This window comes from Coffea eugenioides, chromosome 4 (genome assembly GCF_003713205.1).
Source record: "Coffea eugenioides isolate CCC68of chromosome 4, Ceug_1.0, whole genome shotgun sequence".
NCBI classification, from domain to species: Eukaryota; Viridiplantae; Streptophyta; class Magnoliopsida; order Gentianales; family Rubiaceae; genus Coffea; species Coffea eugenioides.
In genome coordinates, this window is record NC_040038.1 from 1,138,220 (window position 1) to 1,158,621 (window position 20,402).

Sequence of the window (20,402 nt, forward strand, 5' to 3'; positions counted from 1 at the left end):
TTTTAAAAAATTATGACCAACTTGCGTGAAATGCTTTTGATCCTCTCTTTGATTGGACTATAGTATTATTCTTGATGGACCCCCACACACACATGTTTTTCGTTGTTTTTGGTTCTTAAGCAAACTGAGACGACAGTTAGATAGGCAACGTGATTGCCATTCCTCACCAAACCGCCACCGGACAGTTAGATAGCCTTTTTGTTAACTGTTTCTCTCTAATTGCTACTAATTGGCATCATTAATACATCGAAAAATAAAAATAATTTTTGGAAAATAGGAGTGTTAAAAACTTACAACTACCGTTGGCTTCTGAAATTCCACGTCTGTCTAACATTATCCGCATAATATATCTCCTTATCCGCATAATATTTCTACACTTGAATCTTAGACATTTTCGCTAAATGAAAGCTACTCAAATATTGATTGAAAGATGTTAATTAATATTATATGTTCGTAACTTTTAAAATTATAACGTCTGTGATGCTTCTATAATTCATAAAAAAAAAAAAAAAATTTATGAATTAAGTGAGCATGCTTTCTAAGCCTTGAAATTAAAAGAGTAGAATCAAAATATCAAATATATTTTGCCTAATCCATACATAGGGAACCAGGGTTCTGAATTGAATGAGAAATTCCGCCATGCATCAAAGTCAAGGCTTCTATGAGGGAGTATTTGTTGTGTCTTGTTACTCGCAATTTCTTTTCGTTCTTTGACGACCGTCGTTAGCGGTTCAATGAGAATTTTATTTGGAGATACTTATTCAGCGAACATAATTAAGACAAACATATAATTAAATCAAGATGACCTCTATATATATATATATATGTATAAACTGGACGTACGGCTCTCTTTCTGGGATAACTAGTGGGTCTGTTTGGATTCAAGAGTTTTTCAAAAATTAGTTTTTTAATTACTATTAAAATTTTTAAAAAATATTCTAAAAGGTACTCTAAAAAATAGTCCAATTTTTTTTTTAAAATATTTAAAAAGTATCTCAAAATATACTATAAAAACTCTTATACTCTTAAATATCTCAAAATATACTATAAAAATTTTATTACAGTAAAAAACATCGCAAAAATAGGAGATCTAAACGGAGACAGGGTTGTCATTCGTGTCACTGTACCAGGCCCATATGTATGTTTGCTGAAAGAGGCAGGTTGACTAATATGACAAGGTTGGGGACCGACAGTATCTTACCTCTGGGCATGTTTAGGATCCTTTGTGGGAACTTGAATACTCCGATAAAAATTTCATGAGAAAATAAGATACTACTACTAGAATTAGAATTAGGGAACCATCTGCTGGGGGACTTGCAATCGCAGTCCTTTTATGTTTTTTTGTCATTAACCAATATTGCTGATATGAATTGACGGACTGCTGACATGGGCATGCTGTATCAAATAAATATGCTGGACCACCCATTTCCCTTCCGAAAAATGCAAACTTGCAAATGCGTCTTTAATTAATGAACGCTACACGAAGGTTATATATGCACCATTTTCGGCAAGTTTTCCTTTTTGTGTCGGTGCCTGGGAAGATGAAAGGAGCCTGGTAATAATTGTGCTGCTTGGTTAGCCAAGCGCAGCATAAACAGCAGGTACCTCTAAGAAGGCTTCTCGGAGCAGGTACCACATTACAGTTTCTGAATTTTCCACGCAATTACCACCTTCTGAATTTTAGACAGCAGGTTATTTTGTTCCTCTTTTGAGCGTGATGAAATATGAACTTGAGATCCTTCCCAACGCCCGAGTAGAAATGTACGGTGGTTTTGTATTCTTATAAGGATTTGGCATGCCAAGGAATATTAGGTTTGTTCATGTGTGATGAGGTGAACAAGTTCTTGGTTTAGGGTGTGTTTTGTTCGAGTGTGAGATATTTTCCATGCAAATTAAATAATCGCTTTTCTTTTCGTGTTTGGTTGAGTTAATTTGGTTTCCTCAAGAGCCGCATACTCACTGAACCCCAATTTTCCAACCCAGCATGCTGTGACTGTGAGGGCCACAGCATTTAATTAAGAGGAGAAATTGAAAAATCACGTGACGACCGACACATTTAATTAGCATATGATATGATGAAAGTTTTTCCAACAATAGGTTCCAAATAATTAAGTAATATACAGCTAGCTGACGCTCCAGAAAAGGCGGAATAACAAGAAGAAAGTAATAGTAGAAATAAAAGACAACCATGCATACAGCTGCCTCCTTGACTCCTAAAGCGACGTGAAAGCTGTAAACATCTTCCTCTAGCAACAAATTACTTATCAAACTTCCAACGTCCATTTTATCAATAATCACAGAGATAATATACACCCAACAAAAAAATAATAATAAAAAAAAAAAACGTACAAGCGCACTTATTCTCTGGTACAATGAGACGCTAACTTCGTAGCTATTAATTTACTGATAAGGCTATAATTGCGAATCTACAAACCCACAAAGAAAAGGAAAAAAAATAACTTGCTTTACTGGACTTCATGAAGCCAGGTCACAGCAGTATCAAGAAGATCTGTAATAGAACCAAGATCCGCATGATCATTCCGATCATCATGGGAAAGCGCTCTTGGACAACAGTTGAAAGAGAAATCATTGGCCTCAATATTATCAATACCTTGTGCTACTACCTCGGGAAAATCTCGTTCGAATTCCATGTTGAGAAAATCAGAAAGGAAGTCGTTGTCCATTTCAAAATCCATCATGAAGCCCGAAGAGTAGCCTTCTTCTCCTGAAAAAGTTGGGGGCGATTCGGTTACCCCACCTGAAGCTGGGACGGGGCCGACTTTTTCGCTATTGTCAGCAGTACGAGTTTCGTTGGAGTCGTCTTTGGCCTGATCAGCCCCAGACGGCACTGGACATTTCACCGCCAAAATACCGGGTTGTTGTGCAGAGGAAGTTTGTAAGTCAGCGTTGATGAAAGCTTTAGTGCACCTTCTAGCCTTTGTGCGGACCACATAAGTAGAGGATCCTTCTCGCTTTTCTGAATTTGGCGGCTGATGAGCACTGCTCGTTAGCTTATGCAGTAGTGCGGCTGGTCTGGACCTCGTTGTTGATGACGGGTTGCGTTTTGTGCAGGAGGAGCTGGCGGCTAAGCGTTCACCGCTTTGATACTTCTTGGCGAGGTTGGTGTTCCAATAGTTCTTGATTTCATTGTCTGTTCGCCCCGGAAGCCTTCCAGCTATCAAGGACCACCTGCAGGACGCACATACACACGCACATATATGGCCCGATCGATGATCAGTTACTCGACAGATTTACAAATTCGAAAATGTAATAGTAGAAAATAGTAACGTGCCGACAATATAAAACATGCATGTGGATTGAATGCATGCGGAATTAATATAGTAATCAAGAATGAACAATATGAGTGAGTGTGGACTGGCCTGTTTCCAAGGAGCTTGTGCAGCCTGATTATGAGGTCCTCTTCGTCATCAGTTATGTTTCCTCTCTTGATATCAGGTCTTAGATAGTTCAACCAACGAAGTCTGCAACTCTTTCCGCATCTTTTGAGGCCTAGGTTTTGCCAGTTTATAATTTGACGTGACCAAATAATGCATCTTCAGTTTTAACATTAAAAAAAAAAAAAAACCCTTATCTAGCATGCACATTGTTAATAAGTAGTACTATGCATTTAATCCTGATAAAACAAGCTAACTGACCTGCTCGTTTGGGAAGACTTCTCCATTTTCCTTCGCCGTGGGACTTGATGTAGTCTGTCAGCAATCTATCTTCCGAAGGAGTCCAAGCCCCTCTGTTTAAGCCTTCCTTAGCACAGCACGGGCTTCTCCCCATCTTTCTTGCTTCGTTTGTCTCTTCTTTTTCTTATGCGTGAAATGCAAAAAGTTTGACTCTTACTCTCCTGTAGTGTCCCTTCAGGCTTTAGCTAACTGTACTCGTTGTTGCGCCCAAATGGTAGAGGAATGCGTGCATATATTTATATTCTTGTTTTGGAGGTTACCTGTTAGGTTAGGGGCATGAGATCCTGTGAGGTCCCCTATGATTTCAATCAACATCGTACATCCCTAAACTTCAACAAGCTTTCTGGTGTCCATGCGTGATGGGGGCCGGGGAGAACATGTGCTTGCCTAACTCTTGCTATTTAAAACACCATCAAGACTTGTTTAATTAATCATATTTTGTCAACAGAAACTTTTGAACACGATTAGATGGGACTGATTGCACGTAAAGTAGTTCATCGCTGTGAAATTTACGCCGGGTCATTTCAATGAACGCATGATTTTGCATGCTTACCAAATTTCAAATAATTTACAAAAAAAAAAAACTTTTCCTAGAAGTCTTTCGACACGCTTGTGATTCCTATCTTTCTCAATGTCTGACTTGCTAAAATTCAGCAAGCTACTTGGTTCTCAACATGATATATTGTCGGACCAAAAAGATTTTACAAAACTAGCATATTTTATTTTATCAGAAGTAATTGGGTGCGGTAACTTGTAAGACAGACATATTTATTCTCAGGGTTGTGTAACCATATTGCATATTCGCTGGATCAGAACATTCTTACTGTACTTGGTACTCAGAAGAAAATAAGTGTTTCTTTTCAATTTATTCCTTTAGTTCTTTCTTAATATTTATACCTAGTTGATTAACCTGAGGCTTGCATTTTGAGATTTTAAAGTAATTTACTCTCCGCAAATATTGGGGGTGGAAATTATTAAAATCAAGGATGTTCAAGATATATTTTTTTTAACTTGTATTAATTCTATGTAAATCAAGGATGATTACAAGAACTTTGGTAGACTCACTCGAAACAAAACTATACAGCGACAGGTGATTGATTACAGTAGCAAAAGCATCATTTTAAGAGCATTTTTTTTAGAAAATGAACAAAAAAAAAAAAAGAGGAAAACTAAAGAATTTTACATGCAGTTGAATATATGAGGATATGTAATTTAACAAAAGAAAATCCAGATTCATCATCTTAGAACATTCTCCCATCATTTGCACTTTTTATTTTATTTTTTTAAAATTGCACTCTCACTACTGTTATTTTTATCATATCATATGGAGTAATTTTTATTTATTAGACTATATGATAAAATAAATGGTGAAATATATATATATATATATATATATATATATATATATATATATGGCGGACGTATGACAAGACCTGGGTAGGTGTATTCTTGTCTCGGTGGGTCTTCCTCTTTACTGGGTTTTTTTTTGAGTGTTAAAACAATAGATTTTGCGCTTGCCAAACAATTGGATCTGTTCCCATTTGATCAAATAACGGGATTCTTGACTAGAGAATGCTTCTGTGATATGGACGAGTGGAAGCCTCCTCACGGGCCAAACAAGAAGAGGTTTAGCCCCCAGCTAGCTCAGACCAACTCGGTCGATCTAAACTTTGAAAAGTCTCTCTGTCTTTAATTAAGTGGGGCTCCATAATGTCTGTTTGGTTTCTCCGACAAATGAAATGAACGAAAGTAGATAATTCTTTCAAGTTTTAACTTTTAACTTGGTTACGGCATTAGGACCGTCAAAGACTCAACTTGTTTTAATCCGGAATGCATGGACACAAGTCTTATCATCTTCTCGAACGTATTTCTTCTAAGTTTTACATTTTTTGGTACATCTTCTAAGATCTTTAATGATGTAATATAAAATGACAAGTTTTTTTTTTTTCATGCAATCGTCTATTTCAAGCTGGAAAAATTTTATTCCATATTTTCAATTTTCAAAATGAAAAACAAAAAAAGAGAGAAAAGAATATTAATGAGTGTGTTTGGATAGCCAAATAATGGCAAAAAATTATTTGCTTACATCACTAATACAATTTCCAACACACATTTTTATCTTTCCAATTATCATTTTATCTCGCATACATCACATCACAAAAAGTGTTACAGTAATTATATCAAATAATCTCCTATCCAAAAGCGGTTTTACGTCAAGCATTGCACTACGTACGTAATGTCTCCGGTAGCCCGTAATAGAATCTCTTCCGATGGCCTTCACCGGACTCTCTAATCTAGACTTCATTATTTTTGTGTTTTCAGATGAGAAATGGGCTAATATTTGGTAAGGAAGAGGATATTTTCTGGCTTTCACATGACTGTTGTCTTACGTATTTAAAATTCGTGATAAAGTGACTGATAAAGAAAGCGATAGGAGGAAAAAAAAAGGTGATAAGTTCGCTTGCCATGGAATTAAAGATTGAAACATGAATCTCGCTCGAAATTTAACAATTACTTGAAAAATGTAAAGATTGCCAGAAAGGTGAACTCTGTTTAATCCAGGGACAGTGATGCTTAGAATATTTTAAATGGACGATGTAGATTGAACCGAGATCGATGGATCGATCCGGACCGTGGACTCTGACACCGGCGCGAGCGAGTAATGCGTCATTAAACTTACCGGTCCTTCCAGTTCTCCCGAAGGCGGCGGCTAACCTTCTCAGCATGTCTTGAACATTAGTTGAAACTTGAAAGCAAAGCAACGATGACAATCCAGTAACAGTAACCCCCAACAAGACATCTCCCACGTGAACGGAAGTGGTCAAATTCTGAATTTAACGTTGATATTCTTTTGCCAATCATTGTCAAAATTGTGAATATTACCCTCCACCAATTATTCTTAGTCGTTAGCTAAGGTTGTACGAAGAGGCCTCATAAATTGTTACGTGTGCAGTCCTGCGCCCTTTAAGCCAAGAGATACGCTGCTTGCTAGTCACCACTCACCATTGTGCTGCTAACCAACAAGTCTTCGAGTCACCCGGGGTTGGTGTGGTACAAGAATTTGCCAGAAATGGTTTGAATTGCAATTATTGGAGAAAACCTTTTTGGAGTTTCTGAGAAGAAATATTTGCTAACACATTTCTCAACAAGCTTTAAGCTCAGGTACATTTCATCTCCCCCCAAAAAAAAAATTGTGTGTTACACTATTATTTTTCTGCAAAAACCCTAAAAACAAAATGCAATCCAATCATAACTCTGGGAAGTGATTAAGAATCATAGCGGTTTTTAGCATAACTTGGGATATATATGTAGCTACTCCATCCATATATCTCTAAGCCTGCGCTGCTTGACCGGACACCAGTATATGGGAAGCGTACGGCCGCTAATTCGATGCGTTTGTTACAATAGCCTCTGAGAAGTGTTTCTATCTATAGAAATTACTTTTAATGGATACCATCGGATCAATCTGAAGCTGCCAACTTGTCAAAGGCAATTCTCTTCGTGCGCTGATGAAGTAGGGACATTGAATACTAGTCATAAAAAGTCTTTTTTTTTTTTTTTTAAAGTTTTCAAGTACTGCAAAATTGAAGAAGAAAAATGGGTGCAGAGGATGGATGCAGTTGCAGTCATTTTGGAGAAAGACCACATCTACAGGTGACATTAATAGCTACGCTGGTTTTAAATTTTATTCCTATGCTACTTTGACTAAGGATTGATGCATGCAGCTTTGACGCAACGTAGAAAGTAGAAACTAGAAAGCAATTGGGATTGAGAAATAAACTAGAAAGTACTGGGCTGCTGCTTCTGCTGTCGCCGTTAGGGGCGGCTACGTTATTTTATGGCTCAAGTGACGAGTGCGGTTTGAAATGAGCTTAACAAACATGCAAAATGGATATGTTAATAACAAGGGTCAGTCTTCTTCTGTACGCAGATAATTTATGCACTATCATCGTTAAATATATGATAATTAATTTAAAATCTAAAATTTTATATATGTATCATATGTTATGCATTTAACTATAATAGAGTCACTAATTTTTCTTTTATATATATATGTGCGTGTATATATATATATATATATATATATTTTTTTTTTTCTTCGGTCTCTACCAAATAGTCACCATTACAAGTGGCACTCTTGAGATAAAATTTGGTAGAGAATTAAGAGGTGGATTAATTGGGATCTAGAGCTAGCTATATATGAAAAATTCATGAAGTGCACGCCCTTGACCATCAAATAATTAAAAGGATACTGGAATAGTCCATTGTTTCCGTCCAGTCACTCACTTGCGTAACTGCAATAATCTTCTCCAAATTCACAGTAACTTGTAAGATACTTACAAGACCGAGAGGGACAAGCTGCCTTAAGATTTTGATGCAGTTGTGTTGTATTTTTTTTTTTTTTTTTACACAATTTAGTATATTATCATATAATTGTTTTGTACGCATAAAATTTATTTTTGTACACCAAATCAACATATAAATATAATTTTATCCATAATTATACACTACAATTTGAATAATAAGAATGATTATAAAGGTCACGGCTTGAAAGAAAAATGGAATACGAGATCGATAAATCATACTATATGAAGTGAAGGTCAACAACCAACAAGGTGCACTGCAGACCAATTATTACGAACTTGAAAGCGACTCTCGTACATAATCACCAACTACTCTTCTATGTATTATTATATCATCCATCCCTCCAAAGGAAAAGTCTACAAACTGCTCTTCTTATTTTCTTCCCTATTGCAAAACCTTTCTCCGTCCTTGCAATCATAAGAAGGAAGGAAAATCCGGTCGACATTGAACAAAAACCCAAAAAAGAAAAGCTGAAAAACCATTACTCTTCCACTGGAAAAATAAAAGATGCATTAAAATAAACAAATAAGGGTCAACTAGAAACTCAAAGAAGCAGGACGAGGGATTGGTGTTAGAGCATTCGACAAAGTAATTAACAAAGTTCAATACTGTATATTGAAGTTGGAGTGCAGCACTGTATAGGAAGCGTGGCCAACGTTCTTTTTATTTCTTATGTGTTATCCTACATTCCAAAATGACTGAAGGAGACAGCTAATCTCTTTTTGCTTTGAGAATAGGGGGAAAAAAATAGGAAAGGAAAGGGAAGTTGTTTTGCTTTCCAGTTAACCTAAATCGTTGAGTTCTGATTTGAGGTGGGAGAGATGGACGATGTGTACTCGGGCAAGAAATCGGTGATTGCGACCAAATGTTGATTATTTAGCTACTTGACCCTATCATTTTTAATTTACTTTTGTGGTTCAAAGAGCAAATGCACAGGCGACGGGCCATAGTTCTTAAAAAGTCCGGCACAGGTCCACCCAACAGGCCGAGATTCTCCAAACAAATCAGATGGGTTCCTTTCCATTTTATTTATTTTTGCTCCAAGGTGGGCCTAAGGCCCAATTATAAAGAGACCAAGGGTTAGACATTGCCCAAACATCTTGTACGCTCTTCTGTCATATGCCCGTTTATTTCCCAATCAGACATGGCGAGTCATGAAGGTCCTCAGGAGGAGTATCATTGTGTATTAGCTTAACCAATACAAGTTGACTCGATTGATAAAAACAGTCACTTTTTCACCAAAATTGGGGTGTTTGATTGAAGTTGGTTCCTGACGTGGATGTTGTGTTAATGGATCATCTGTAAAAACCTCGTAATTCACATATGGCCTTTTCACCCAAAGCTTTTCTTGCCAAAATTTTTTTAAAAAAAAAAAAAAAAAACGTGTATTAAGTTAAACACGGGCCCTTCATCCTGTCTGGCCAACTAAGGCATTAAAATCAAGTAGCATATGGTGTATGCAATTCAACAATCAATCATCTTCCGTGCAACCATGGGCTTAGCTTACCCATTATCATAGAGGACTTGGGATGATAGATCCAATCTTCTTGAACGGATCGTCTACGGAAGGTCAACGAACTTTGCAGGCAAAACAAGTCTACCATTGGCGACTAATGCTTGCAGGTTAAACGCAATATGTGTAACGCCCAAACTCATCAAGCTGCATAACTTAATGAAACATTAACATGAGATCTCTACAGAACGCCAAAACAGCCAAAAAAACAGTAGTACTACTTGCTTTTTAATATGGTCCAATATGTTGCAAAAACAGTACTACTTGCAAATTCCAATTTATTATTTATCTCGTGATGTCTTCCTAAGAATAAAATAAGAAATCGGGATGGGAAGGGGAAAAGGCAAAAGAATTGAAGCTTAAAAAAAATGGTATTTTGGGGAAAGATTTTGAATATTTTGTGATCATTTGAAGAGAAGATAGATCTCTGCAATTATTCTTTTTCTAGTTTCAATCACTGAAATAAAATTCTTATGGGAAAAAAAAAAAGAAGAAGTAAGAAAAGAAAAAATAGACAAAGAAAATAGAGGGAAAAAGAGGGAAGAAAAAAAAGAAATCAGAATAATGGAGGCATAAGTTTATCCAATAGGGGATAAAGTGAGACAAAAGAAAAGGTCAGGGAATAAAATGAGAAAGAGGATATACCTTAAGAGAATTAATTGTGATTAACCCTGCCCATATATACGACTTCATGACCGTAGTTAGATATTCTGTTAGCTCAATCCTTTTTTGAATTTATTATAGATTTTTCTTACACATGTTTATTGGACATCCATCATTATAATTATATTACACGTAACTTATCATGTGAATATGTATTATCATAATTATTACTTTTTTACATTTAGATATTTTCTCAAATTAACTATACTTTTTTAAAAAAGAAAAAAACTAAAACTTGTAACCTCTCTTAATAAGCATAAGATAGCCAAATCATTTTATTTATTTTGTCATGAAAAAAATAAATAAAAGAAAAGAAAAGATAAATGGATTTTTTTTTTTAAAAAAAAAAAAGAAAGGAGAAAGTGAGGTTACATCGCGTCTGACTTAATAAATATGGACGGCCACGATTAATGCGTCATGCGTAGCACAAATCAGCAGTTGAAGAGTTGAAAGGAAAGTACTTGCGAGTCTTTTGTCGAATCTTACACACACCAAAGATCTTCTTCATACCTAAACACACTTCTGACTGACCGGAGAATCCCGCAGGTGAAGCAACCCCCACCCAATCCAATCCCAAACCAAAACCAGATAAAATATCTTCTCCTATTATCCCCCTTCTCGAAACACAATCCAACCCATTTTGTGTCCTCCTCTTCTTCCGTACTCTCTTTTCTCTTTCATGATTCCAGGGCCTTGGTTCAATCCAGGCTACATCTGATTGGATTGATTCCACCGCCGACATTTTTTCACAAATTTTTTTCCACAGTTCCTTGGACATAAAAATGTCCCAGAAATTCCAGGTATCTTAGGACGAGCTATTTCTGGCAAGTTTTTCTTTTCTTTGTGACGTATGTTTTAATTCTTCTTCTGATCTTTTCTGAAATCATGGATGTATGTTTTAGTAGTCTATACTCTATAGTTCTTGAATATTCCAGTGTGTGTATATATATATATATATCCTCGTACCTTTGAATTTTCCAGCTAGCACTTAGTCCTTGGGCATAGGTACTGTAATTTTTTGTCCGAGTATCTCTGTCGGTTTGTAATGCTAATCGTCATCATAGATTCCATAGGCTTCCGACTTTTGGCCTATTCATTATTTTTCCATCTGCACTTTATTCCTTGATCTCTTTCTTCGTGGTTGTCTTCCCCTTGTCTCATCTTTTCAACAGATTTTTCATCAGCTGGGCTTCAATTTTTTCAGTAGTTACATTTTTTCCCCTCATTCAACTTTAAGAACAGCAATTCCTTCAATAAAAAGAAAAATTAAGGACAGCAAGATTGGATTGTTTTGCAGGATAGTTATTCCTTTGACTTTTTGCTTGCTATATTTTACGGTTCTTTCATGTGGTATGTGGATTTTGTGGTCAATCGGAGTTTTTAAGATTCACATTCAAAAGTCAAAGGAATATCTTTGCTTTGTATTTGCAGAACCCAGAAAGTGAAAAAAGGATGCTCTTTTATGGCACATGAAGATATCAATCTTTTTGCGTCACAACAGAGCAAGTGATTGAAGTTTCTGCAGTTTCTTTCTGGATTGTTGTCTCAGATTTTCTTAGAATCGACATCTTCTTGTTGGGTTCTGAGAAAGATTGGATTTTTTATCGCAGTGCTGGTGGTAAATTGTGATTCATTTGTTTAATTACACAGATGGAAGATGATGATATATTTTCTGGGATTGGTATTGGAGCGCAAGTCGATGGCAAAGTAGTTCAAACATTTCAGAAGAGCTTCTTGCAAGTGCAAAATATTCTGGACCAAAACAGGCTGCTTATCAATGAGATCAATCAGAATCATGAATCTAAGATCCCAGATCACTTGACCAGAAATGTGGGCCTAATTAGAGAGCTCAATAACAACATTAGGAGGGTGGTTGATCTTTATGCTGATCTTTCGAATTCTTTTGCCAAAACCATGGAGGTGTCTTCAGAAGACTCAGCTGGGACTACTAAATCGGATGGAAGAGGAGGCCAGAAGAGATTTAAATCCAGCTAACTCGATTCCAATTCATGAAAATCAAGAGGGGATCTTCAATCCCTCTCCTTTCCACTCTACTTCTTAAATTTGACCCCCTATCTTGCTGGAAAAAAAAAATCAAAACAAAGGGGATCTTCAATCTTTTTTTTATTTTATTATTATTGTTTTTTTTCCTGAGCTTGCCATAATTTCATCAGATATATCTCTAATTCACTTTAGTGGATCTTCATTTTTCTTTTCATATCTTTCTTTATTTTTTTTTTGGGTGGTTCTGCAGATTTGTGGATTTTGTTGACCTTGACTTTTTTCTTTCCAACTCCCAGATAAAAAAAAAAAAAAAAAAAAAAAAACTACAACTAATACCGTCGTGAGACGTACTGGTTAACCACCAAATCTTTCATAAAGTTGTCAACTTTTTGGATAATCCTCAGTCTGATTTCTCAAATGCTACAAATTGGAGTCATCACTTTGTCAAATGAGTTTTTTTTGAATGTTTATTTAAAATTTTACTGTTATTTTATGAAAAAAAAAATTGTAAAAAAATTTTTAAAATGAAAAATATTTTTTTTCTTTTTTCCTTCTTTTTCTTTCTTTCTTTCTTTTCCTTCCCCTGCCACCTCTCCCTCCTTCCAGAAAAAGTTGTAGCAGCAGAAACAATTTTTTTTCTTTGCTTTTTTATCTCCCTCTCCCCTCTCAGTGTGATCTGGTCACATGACCAGATCGGATAGAAGGGGGGGGGAGGAGGAGAGGAAGAGAGGAAGAAAAAGAAAAAAAAAAAGTGGTCGGCGGCAGAGGTAGTGGTGGGTTTTGGCCGGTAGTGGAGGTAGTGGTGAGTTGAGGTGAAAGAAGAAAGGAGGAAGAAAATTTGTTTTTTTTGTATTTTAAGTATTTTAAAATATGTAGTTTAAAAATTTTGAAAATTTTTTTGAAATTATTATAGATAAAATTATTTAAAAACTATTAGAAAACAAATTTGACAAAAATTCACTTTGCTAAATAGGGCCTATGTTCTCCAACTTTCCCCCTTTGGGATTTGAAACTGTAATTGGAGGAAGGTTTTGGTTTGATCCCACTTTCCACCGTACAAGGTTTCTTGTGGAAGGGTTCTTGCATCACCATCTTTATGAATCATCGAATCTTTAGTTTCATGCGCACAGAGAAAAACTTCCAAGGGCCCTCCTTAGTACTTTGTCTTTATTCTTCCTGATGTCTGTCTAAAGATATTCCTATCGGAGACACCTTTTTCAAAATCTTTTCCAAAATCTCCTGTACTTATGTCATTCTATTCTATTTTTTTCGCTTAAGATTATTCCGACCTTTCAATTAGATTTATCCCTTAAAATCTTCTTGTAGAGTCTTATTGAAAAGATATACAGCGAGGTAGTGTTGGTTCTGAGTTAAAATAATCATATAATTAACAATAATTTCTCTAATTAAATTTAACAAAGAAATTCACAAAAATCTCATACATCAATATTGCATTAATAAATGTAGATAATTTGTATCATCATAAGTTAATTTAGCGTGGGTTGAGATGCGGATTAGGTCTTAAAATTATTAGAGGAAAGTACACGAACAACTTCTGATCTTCAAACTAATCACCTTGAATTTGACAGTTACTAAGAAATTCAGTAGGGTTGAGGCGTACAGAATGCTCTTTTTCCAAGATACAAACCCAATTCTATAGTTGTTGCTTCACTTTGATCTGTACAATCAAGAAAACCAGAAACTTTCTAATATCTTACTTTGCCCAAAGAAAATTAGAATAAGGGAGAAAGAAATGAGTATAGGGAAAAATAGTATTTAGAATAATCTTTTGTTGAGAGAAGTGTATATATAAAAAATTTTCTCCAGAAATTTCACTATTTATAGGCTATACAAACCTTTAGAAAATAGGTTGAATGTCCAATTTCAATGTATAACGGTTTTTGCATACTAAATTGTAGTTAATTTGTAGGATTTGTAACCTAAAAATTGATTCTTTTTTGAATGTTTTATAAAGACTCAACAATTCTTTATATAACCAAATAATTCATTTGTAACTCTTATTCAAATAATTGTATAATAACTCCATTTAAAATGTATTGTAACTCCTAACATTATAATTTCCTTAACTCCAAAATAAATTATTATAACTCCTTGTAAAGTTTTGGTCAAGGAAAATTTAAGATTTTATTAAAATATACAAACAGGCACATGAGGTCGATCACAGGACCTACTAATAAAGACATCATGCCTAATTTGCTCTTCTGACTTTATTTTGTGACCCATTATACATGAGATAAACGGGATACCAAGAATTTATAAAACATCTTTTCTCTTTGTTTGTATTGCAAGATTTCAGACTAGGAGAGGAATATGTTTGGAATTTAAACAGCATTTTTGGCTAAACAGACTGAAATTCGTGTTTTGATTAAAAAAAAACAAATAAAAAATATTTTGTCCAGACTCAATTGTATCTAACGTTCACGCTCCTAAGGGCATGATAGAGTTTATTATTCATGAAGTCAAAATGTTTTTTTTGGCTCTTTGATCTCAACTCTTAGCCTTCCTCCAAGTACAAAATACAAATTACTGCTGTTATCTTACATCGCCAGTCGCATAATTGGATCCTTCCTTTCCTCCCAACTCACATGATCTCTACTTCCTCTCTTGAACGATGCTAAATACTACTGTATCCCATGATCCTCTTTACTATTGGTAGGTAAATCATAAAATCTACCGTGTTAAAACTAGTAGCATCTTCATTTCGGTCACTTTTTTTTTTTTTTTTGGAAGCAAGAACTGGTACTTTTTAAGTTGGAAAGCATTTACAAAACGAAAGGATCGCGTTGGGTGATTTGAGCATTACATTTATTGTTAATAGCCAACTTTATTTGGTTGTCCTTCCCGGTTGACCAAAAAACCTAAAAGCAGCTTTGGTTCTCGCCAACCACAAGACTACAGTTTAATTAGCCTTTTTGGCTTGACTCCTGTTTTGTCCCAACTAATGGGCATCTTTTTAGATCGAGCTGTTATCTTGTAATTCTCAGGAACGTCCATTAACAAGATTCCAGACAAAAGTTGTTTGGATTGGATACATTAGGATAGTTTAAAAGTTAATGCAGGTGTGATGTTTTAACCAGACAGAAAAGAGTAGATTATGCATCTGGTAATCAATATTGGAATCATTCTCCCCCAAATTTCTTTTCACCTCCCGCAGGTACTTGCTTGTAAGACCAAGAAATGCCAGTGCGCTTCACTATTGTACCTTACGGTTAAAACCTTCCTTAACCTTAATCAGAGCCAGAAGCAAGAAGTGCCACTTTTTTTGGCCCCATAAACTTTTTTGTAAAATAATTACGACCCAAGACTATTAAGGTCTCTCTCTAAAGGTCACAGGTGATTTCAAATTATCAGTTCCACTGAAGCCTGTATATGTGCTTGTGTATTTCTTCATAATGTATGTTTCAGTCGTGGAAAGAAGGCGTGCATGAGCAGAACGCCAGCAAAATCTAAAGAACTCCCTGGACCACAGAAGTTTGCAAGAGTTTTAAATCCACAACGAGAAGTTTAGCAATAAATGGAAATCGTGATCTTGAAGTAGCAATAACTTTCCTGATGCCTGTATTTGCTCATTGTATGGCTAAACACCTGTTGCTTACCACGATGAAGAGGAAGTCTCACCAAACATCTTGATGGACCAATCTAAGATCCTGATTTCTCCATCAATGCAGCAAAGCGCTTTTTCCAATCTGAGACAGCCTCTTCACCATTAACCACCTGTTGCAAAACAAAGTGAAAGCAACAGGTGACTTGACAGTTTGACCATACGATAAAGTGAGATTAAGAAAAAACAGTCATTAGCTACCCAAGAATTTGCAAACACTTGGGATGCTAAGATTCTACTGAGTAGGTGCCGATACTATGCGGTACTTATAGCTGTTTTCACGTTTTCTGTACGCCGCGACATCTCAATTTACCCTAAAAGGCTAAAACATTCAATCCCTAGAGTATTTTCAAGTAGTAATAGCTAACCAACCTCATATATCAGTCCTGTTCTCCGATTCCCTTGAAACAGATAGGTATTGGACAGATAATGCTACAGACTCTAAATGGATTCCTTTTGCTGGATGTAGGTTGAAGCATCACGTAGCATACCCTTACTAACCACGCGCTAGTTACTCTTTCCTTAAAGCTCCTAGCCTCAGTTCTACAAATTTTGATCGGAAGTGGGATTATTTATATATCGACAGACAAGAGCTTACTATTGTACAACCCCTAAACCACTTTTATTCAAAATAAAATAACTTTGCCAAACCTCAAATATGAATCCTTTCCCTGGGACTGCATCAAGAGCTTCTGCACAGATGAAGGCAGCATCCTCCTTGCTAAGGCTTCCTTGCGTTGCACAACCCTGCCATGAATCCCATTTAAAGACCCTAGTAGAAATCCCATTGAGGTTTAAGACAATCACACCGAGACAGTTCGACCAGAGAGTCACACAACAAACAACAGGGGACAATTTTCTGCTGTAAAGTGCATATTGTCTGCAATCAAGTGAAATATTTTTATTTACTTCACGAAGAATACACCTGAATCCTTCTCCTCAATCAGAATGGATATAAATCAAAAGGTTTTAGAAAAATTCTGCATTAGTCAAAATGTAATGTACAGCTAGAGAATCATCCTACAACCAGGATTCAACAGGCTAAACAAGTTAAGGAAATGAGTGTAGTAACATTTAGCTACAGTATACAATGACAATGAGGATCCCCTAAAACTTAGTAATACCTTTTCAAAGCTGAAACGCTGCCTTCCGGGTGTGTTCTTCAGCAAACCAGCTCTGATAATGGTGTAGGGCACTCTTGATGCCATTAGTGCAGATTCATCTTGCTCTGCAAGTCTTCTTGCATTGCTATTCATCATTGCTTGAATCCCACTATTGCCTCTATAAACAGACAACTGCAACCTTATCACATATCAATAACAAAACAAGTTTTGGCAATGCTCACACGTGCAAGAGAGGAAAAATGTACCTGAGATAATAGGATCACATGCTCCAATCCTTTCCAGCCCTCAACATTAGATACAAAACCATCCTACAGAAAAGCACATGATAGCCAAAATAAACAAGTCAAAGAAATAATTTGCTGAGACAACATAGTATCTAAATGGATACCAGGAGATAAATTTATTGAAAGTGAGAAAACAGCATCTCATAGAAAACCTTCAGGAACCTTGCAATCAGGAGTTGATTACAAACAAAATGAATTTACACTACTGTTTCAAATACACTACATAAGTCACAGGACATGAAAGCAATATAATAGAGTTACTTTGAGAGCGTGAATATTTGTGTACTGTTAGTAGCACGTATGTAACTGACAAACTGAAAGACTTGACACTTGCCGAAATACTAGAACTTTATAAAGGAAACCAAGATAATTTGGATGAACCTACATTTGCACATATAACTGCACGAACACCCCTGAGAGCCTTCTTCACGGATGTGCTATCATTTGAAGCACCAGCAATTGACTTCAACAAAAGAGTAAATCAAACAAGAATCAGCAGTATTACTAAGGAATAGCAAGCAAAATACACATGTAATTGTTGTCCTGAAATCCTGAAAAAAGACAGCCGTGACAGTCCACCAACCTCAACATAAGTGCCAAAGGCTTCCATAGCAGCCCGCTTATCCTTCACTAGTGCTTTAACTCGAATTCGTTTGACGATCAGCGACAATATCACCATCTAGACAACATAAGGTTCATGAACTTTAACATATCTGCTCTAAGATGATTTGCCTTGTACCAAACCAGAAGACCACTTAAGCAGAAGCCACATGGAGAAACTATGAAGCTTGTTATCAGTTTTTCCCAATTACACATGTTACAGTAAACAACTGTCAGATTATGTCCAACACGGAGAAATACCAAGATAGTAGCATGAGAATCAAGGAAAGAGAGTTAACTTAACCCACCTGGCCAATCTCACTATCTCCATCTGTTACTAAAACTGCATCCCTGACTTCTTCCTCCTCTATTTTCCAATAATATAATCAAATATTGACACTAAAATCAGGGGGGGAAAGTTTACCGAAAAAATGCTGTATCAAACTACCTGTAATTTCATCTAATTTTTCAGTGGATCCATCTTTTGGAAGGAGATCAGGAGCTCCATACCATCTCCTCAACTTTGGACCACCTGGAATGGACAGAGAGACACAGAATCATTACATCAAGAATGTAGGACTATCCGGTAAGATTGTTTCAGCTATAATTACGGACCAACTAGATACTTCCTATATTGTCTACCAACAGCAGTTTGGCATCCGAGACAATGTAGTCGGACAAATTGAAGCCTTAAGGCTGTGCAAACTAAGGGGGAAGGCTGTGCAACTAAGGGAGAGTTTTAACCACCAATCGCAGATGTTTTGACAAGGTAAGTGATCGGTGAGTTTAGGGAGACGATGGAAATATCCAAATTTAAGACGAACTCCCGGCAGTTTCAATTCATAATACAACAGTTGTTTGTAGATACCTAAGAATTTAAGAAAATTCCAATTAAAATTTTGTAAATTTTATACGGCACATTAGCCTTTAGTTAATTGAACAAAAGATGGGATGAAATACTTATTACACATGAAACACAGGAAAGCTTCATTGCAGCAAGTATCATATCCAGGTACTTTTTTTCCCCTCTTTTTTAGCCAAAAAGTTGCAGTCTTTGCAGTATGAAGTCTTGTCCTTTATCCCATTAATCATAACTGTGAAAATTTCGCCATGTCAAGCTGCTTCGAGCTGAAACACGGTGCTAAAATTTCAACACGGCCCGATTGTTGTGATCAACAGATCATCCAAAAACAGTGTTAAAAAGGGTAAAAGGACAAGGGTATCTTGCCTTCAATGTAATCAAGAATTTGGTCCATGAAGCCAAGTTTCTTCTTGGATGAGAAACAAGCAATGTGACCCTTTTCCTTGTCCATTCCTAGAAGAGGGGACCAATTGGTCTTCATTTTCCAAGCCCTGTTGCTGCAACACATGCATAGGGAGATCTGAAGAGGATAAAAGGGGAAGAGAATTGTGGAAGCTGAGCCCACCATTGCTATAGTGTTCAGAGGACCGAGGCTGGGGAGGACGAATGCTAACGGTGGTGGGGAGGCCAATGAGATTGGTTTCCCACCACACCTGCAAGAGCTATCAACTGAAGAAGAAAGCGCCCTTCAACTCAACGACTTTAAAAATTCGCGTTACCCCAACTTGGAAGAGCTGAAAGCATGGAAACATTTTTGTCATACATGCAGCGAACACATGACCATGTATGAGCAGCTACCCTTGTATGAGCAGGGTTTGGTGTTAAAAATAAAAGGTATGTCATCTTTGACTTACAATTAATTTTACTCTTATTAGTAAGGGCGAAATAATCATGATATAGTTATAATTGCAAACTTAAAACAGCTAGTGTGTTTGGATGGGAGATTATTTGAAATATCTTGAATTGTGTGAGATAAAAATGTTGTTGAGAAGATAAGAAGTTGATTGGAAAATGTAACTATGATGCAAATAAACTAATTTTTGTGAAATGTTCGGGCACACGCTATTATCCATCCTGACTCAAAGATACAGTGAAATGTTTGGTACTTAAAAGAGAAAATTTTACTTATGATTCAATTATGATCCAACAAAAGGAAAAAAAAATCCTTCAATTTATAATGCTACCTTTTTTGGGTTACAATGCCACTGTAGGTCGAGATTGTGAGAGGTTTCGTTGATTATTTAATTCAAAATTTCATTTGTAATTATGATTCTAATTGTATTCCAAAGAAAAAATAAAACTTATATATATATATTAACTTTTTATGCACTGATAATGTAATGATCTTTTTACACTAATAGTTATATATGTATGCTACATTTGCATGATTTGAATTCATATTATGTGGCAATGATTTAAATATGTCGCTTTGTGCGTGCATGTCTAGACTATACGCATACATATGGGTACTTTATCAATATTTTCTTAAAGTTTGGTGTTATTTTTCAATTAAGTCCATAATTTTAATTCTAAACTTGTTAATGCTCATTAAATAATATAAATTGCTATTTGATTGTTCTAATTTCTTTGTATTTTCTTGTTAAATATATTTGAAACATCAAATATATATGAATATACCTTTATTAATATTAATATGTTATTAGGTATTT

At 35.8% G+C, this 20,402-nt stretch overlaps 3 protein-coding genes across 7 annotated transcripts; 1 reads left to right on the forward strand and 2 right to left on the reverse strand.

The window, feature by feature from the left end:
- Positions 1–2,257: 2,257 nt before the first annotated feature.
- Positions 2,258–3,885, reverse strand: LOC113768235 (transcription factor MYB4-like). The gene is made up of 3 exons (XM_027312506.1): positions 3,657–3,885; positions 3,381–3,510; positions 2,258–3,189 (listed from the first exon to the last, which is right to left on the reverse strand). The coding sequence occupies exons 1-3, from the start codon at positions 3,787–3,789 to the stop codon at positions 2,466–2,468; spliced, it is 987 nt and encodes a 328-aa protein (XP_027168307.1). The 5' UTR covers positions 3,790–3,885; the 3' UTR covers positions 2,258–2,465.
- Positions 3,886–10,697: 6,812 nt separating this feature from the next.
- LOC113767788 (protein ELF4-LIKE 3-like) lies at positions 10,698–12,454 on the forward strand. 4 transcript variants are annotated; one of them, XM_027311981.1, is made up of 3 exons: positions 10,698–11,036; positions 11,668–11,738; positions 11,887–12,454. In XM_027311981.1, exons 2-3 carry the CDS (start codon positions 11,706–11,708, stop codon positions 12,229–12,231), a joined length of 378 nt encoding a protein of 125 aa, XP_027167782.1. In that variant the 5' UTR covers positions 10,698–11,036; positions 11,668–11,705; the 3' UTR covers positions 12,232–12,454. The 4 variants fall into 4 exon arrangements, with proteins under 4 accessions (XP_027167782.1, XP_027167785.1, XP_027167783.1 ...); XM_027311984.1 differs by lacking the exon at positions 11,668–11,738 and having other exon boundaries at positions 10,700–11,060; XM_027311982.1 differs by lacking the exon at positions 11,668–11,738 and having other exon boundaries at positions 10,700–11,036.
- A 3,217-nt stretch (positions 12,455–15,671) lies between these two features.
- Positions 15,672–19,515, reverse strand: LOC113768213. Of its 2 annotated transcripts, XR_003468062.1 has the most exons (10): positions 19,099–19,515; positions 18,319–18,402; positions 18,179–18,237; positions 17,854–17,949; positions 17,656–17,733; positions 17,232–17,294; positions 16,987–17,157; positions 16,514–16,609; positions 16,235–16,405; positions 15,893–15,975 (listed from the first exon to the last, which is right to left on the reverse strand). XR_003468062.1 is itself a non-coding variant. In XM_027312480.1 (9 exons), exons 1-9 carry the CDS (start codon positions 19,298–19,300, stop codon positions 15,901–15,903), a joined length of 924 nt encoding a protein of 307 aa, XP_027168281.1. In that variant the 5' UTR covers positions 19,301–19,512; the 3' UTR covers positions 15,672–15,900. The 2 variants fall into 2 exon arrangements, 1 of the variants encoding a protein (XP_027168281.1); XM_027312480.1 differs by lacking the exon at positions 16,235–16,405 and having other exon boundaries at positions 15,672–15,975; positions 19,099–19,512.
- Positions 19,516–20,402: the final 887 nt, after the last annotated feature.

Bases quoted from the DNA above. Each gene is read 5' to 3' on its own strand.
- LOC113768213 (XM_027312480.1), bottom strand. From the start codon at position 19,300: ATGGTGGGCTCAGCTTCCACAATTCTCTTCCCCTTTTATCCTCTTCAG. The intron at 18,403-19,098 runs GCAAGATACCCT...TGTCCATTCCAG, and splicing joins AATTCTTGATTACATTGAAG to GTGGTCCAAAGTTGAGGAGA. The intron at 16,610-16,986 runs GTATTACTAAGT...GATTCATGGCAG, and splicing joins AGCGTTTCAGCTTTGAAAAG to GGTTGTGCAACGCAAGGAAG.
- LOC113768235 (XM_027312506.1), bottom strand. From the start codon at position 3,789: ATGGGGAGAAGCCCGTGCTGTGCTAAGGAAGGCTTAAACAGAGGGGCT. The intron at 3,511-3,656 runs GTCAGTTAGCTT...GGCAAAACCTAG, and splicing joins AAGTCTTCCCAAACGAGCAG to GCCTCAAAAGATGCGGAAAG. The intron at 3,190-3,380 runs GCCAGTCCACAC...TGCGTCCTGCAG, and splicing joins CACAAGCTCCTTGGAAACAG to GTGGTCCTTGATAGCTGGAA.
- LOC113767788 (XM_027311981.1), top strand. From the start codon at position 11,706: ATGAAGATATCAATCTTTTTGCGTCACAACAGA. The intron at 11,739-11,886 runs GCAAGTGATTGA...TTAATTACACAG, and splicing joins TCTTTTTGCGTCACAACAGA to ATGGAAGATGATGATATATT.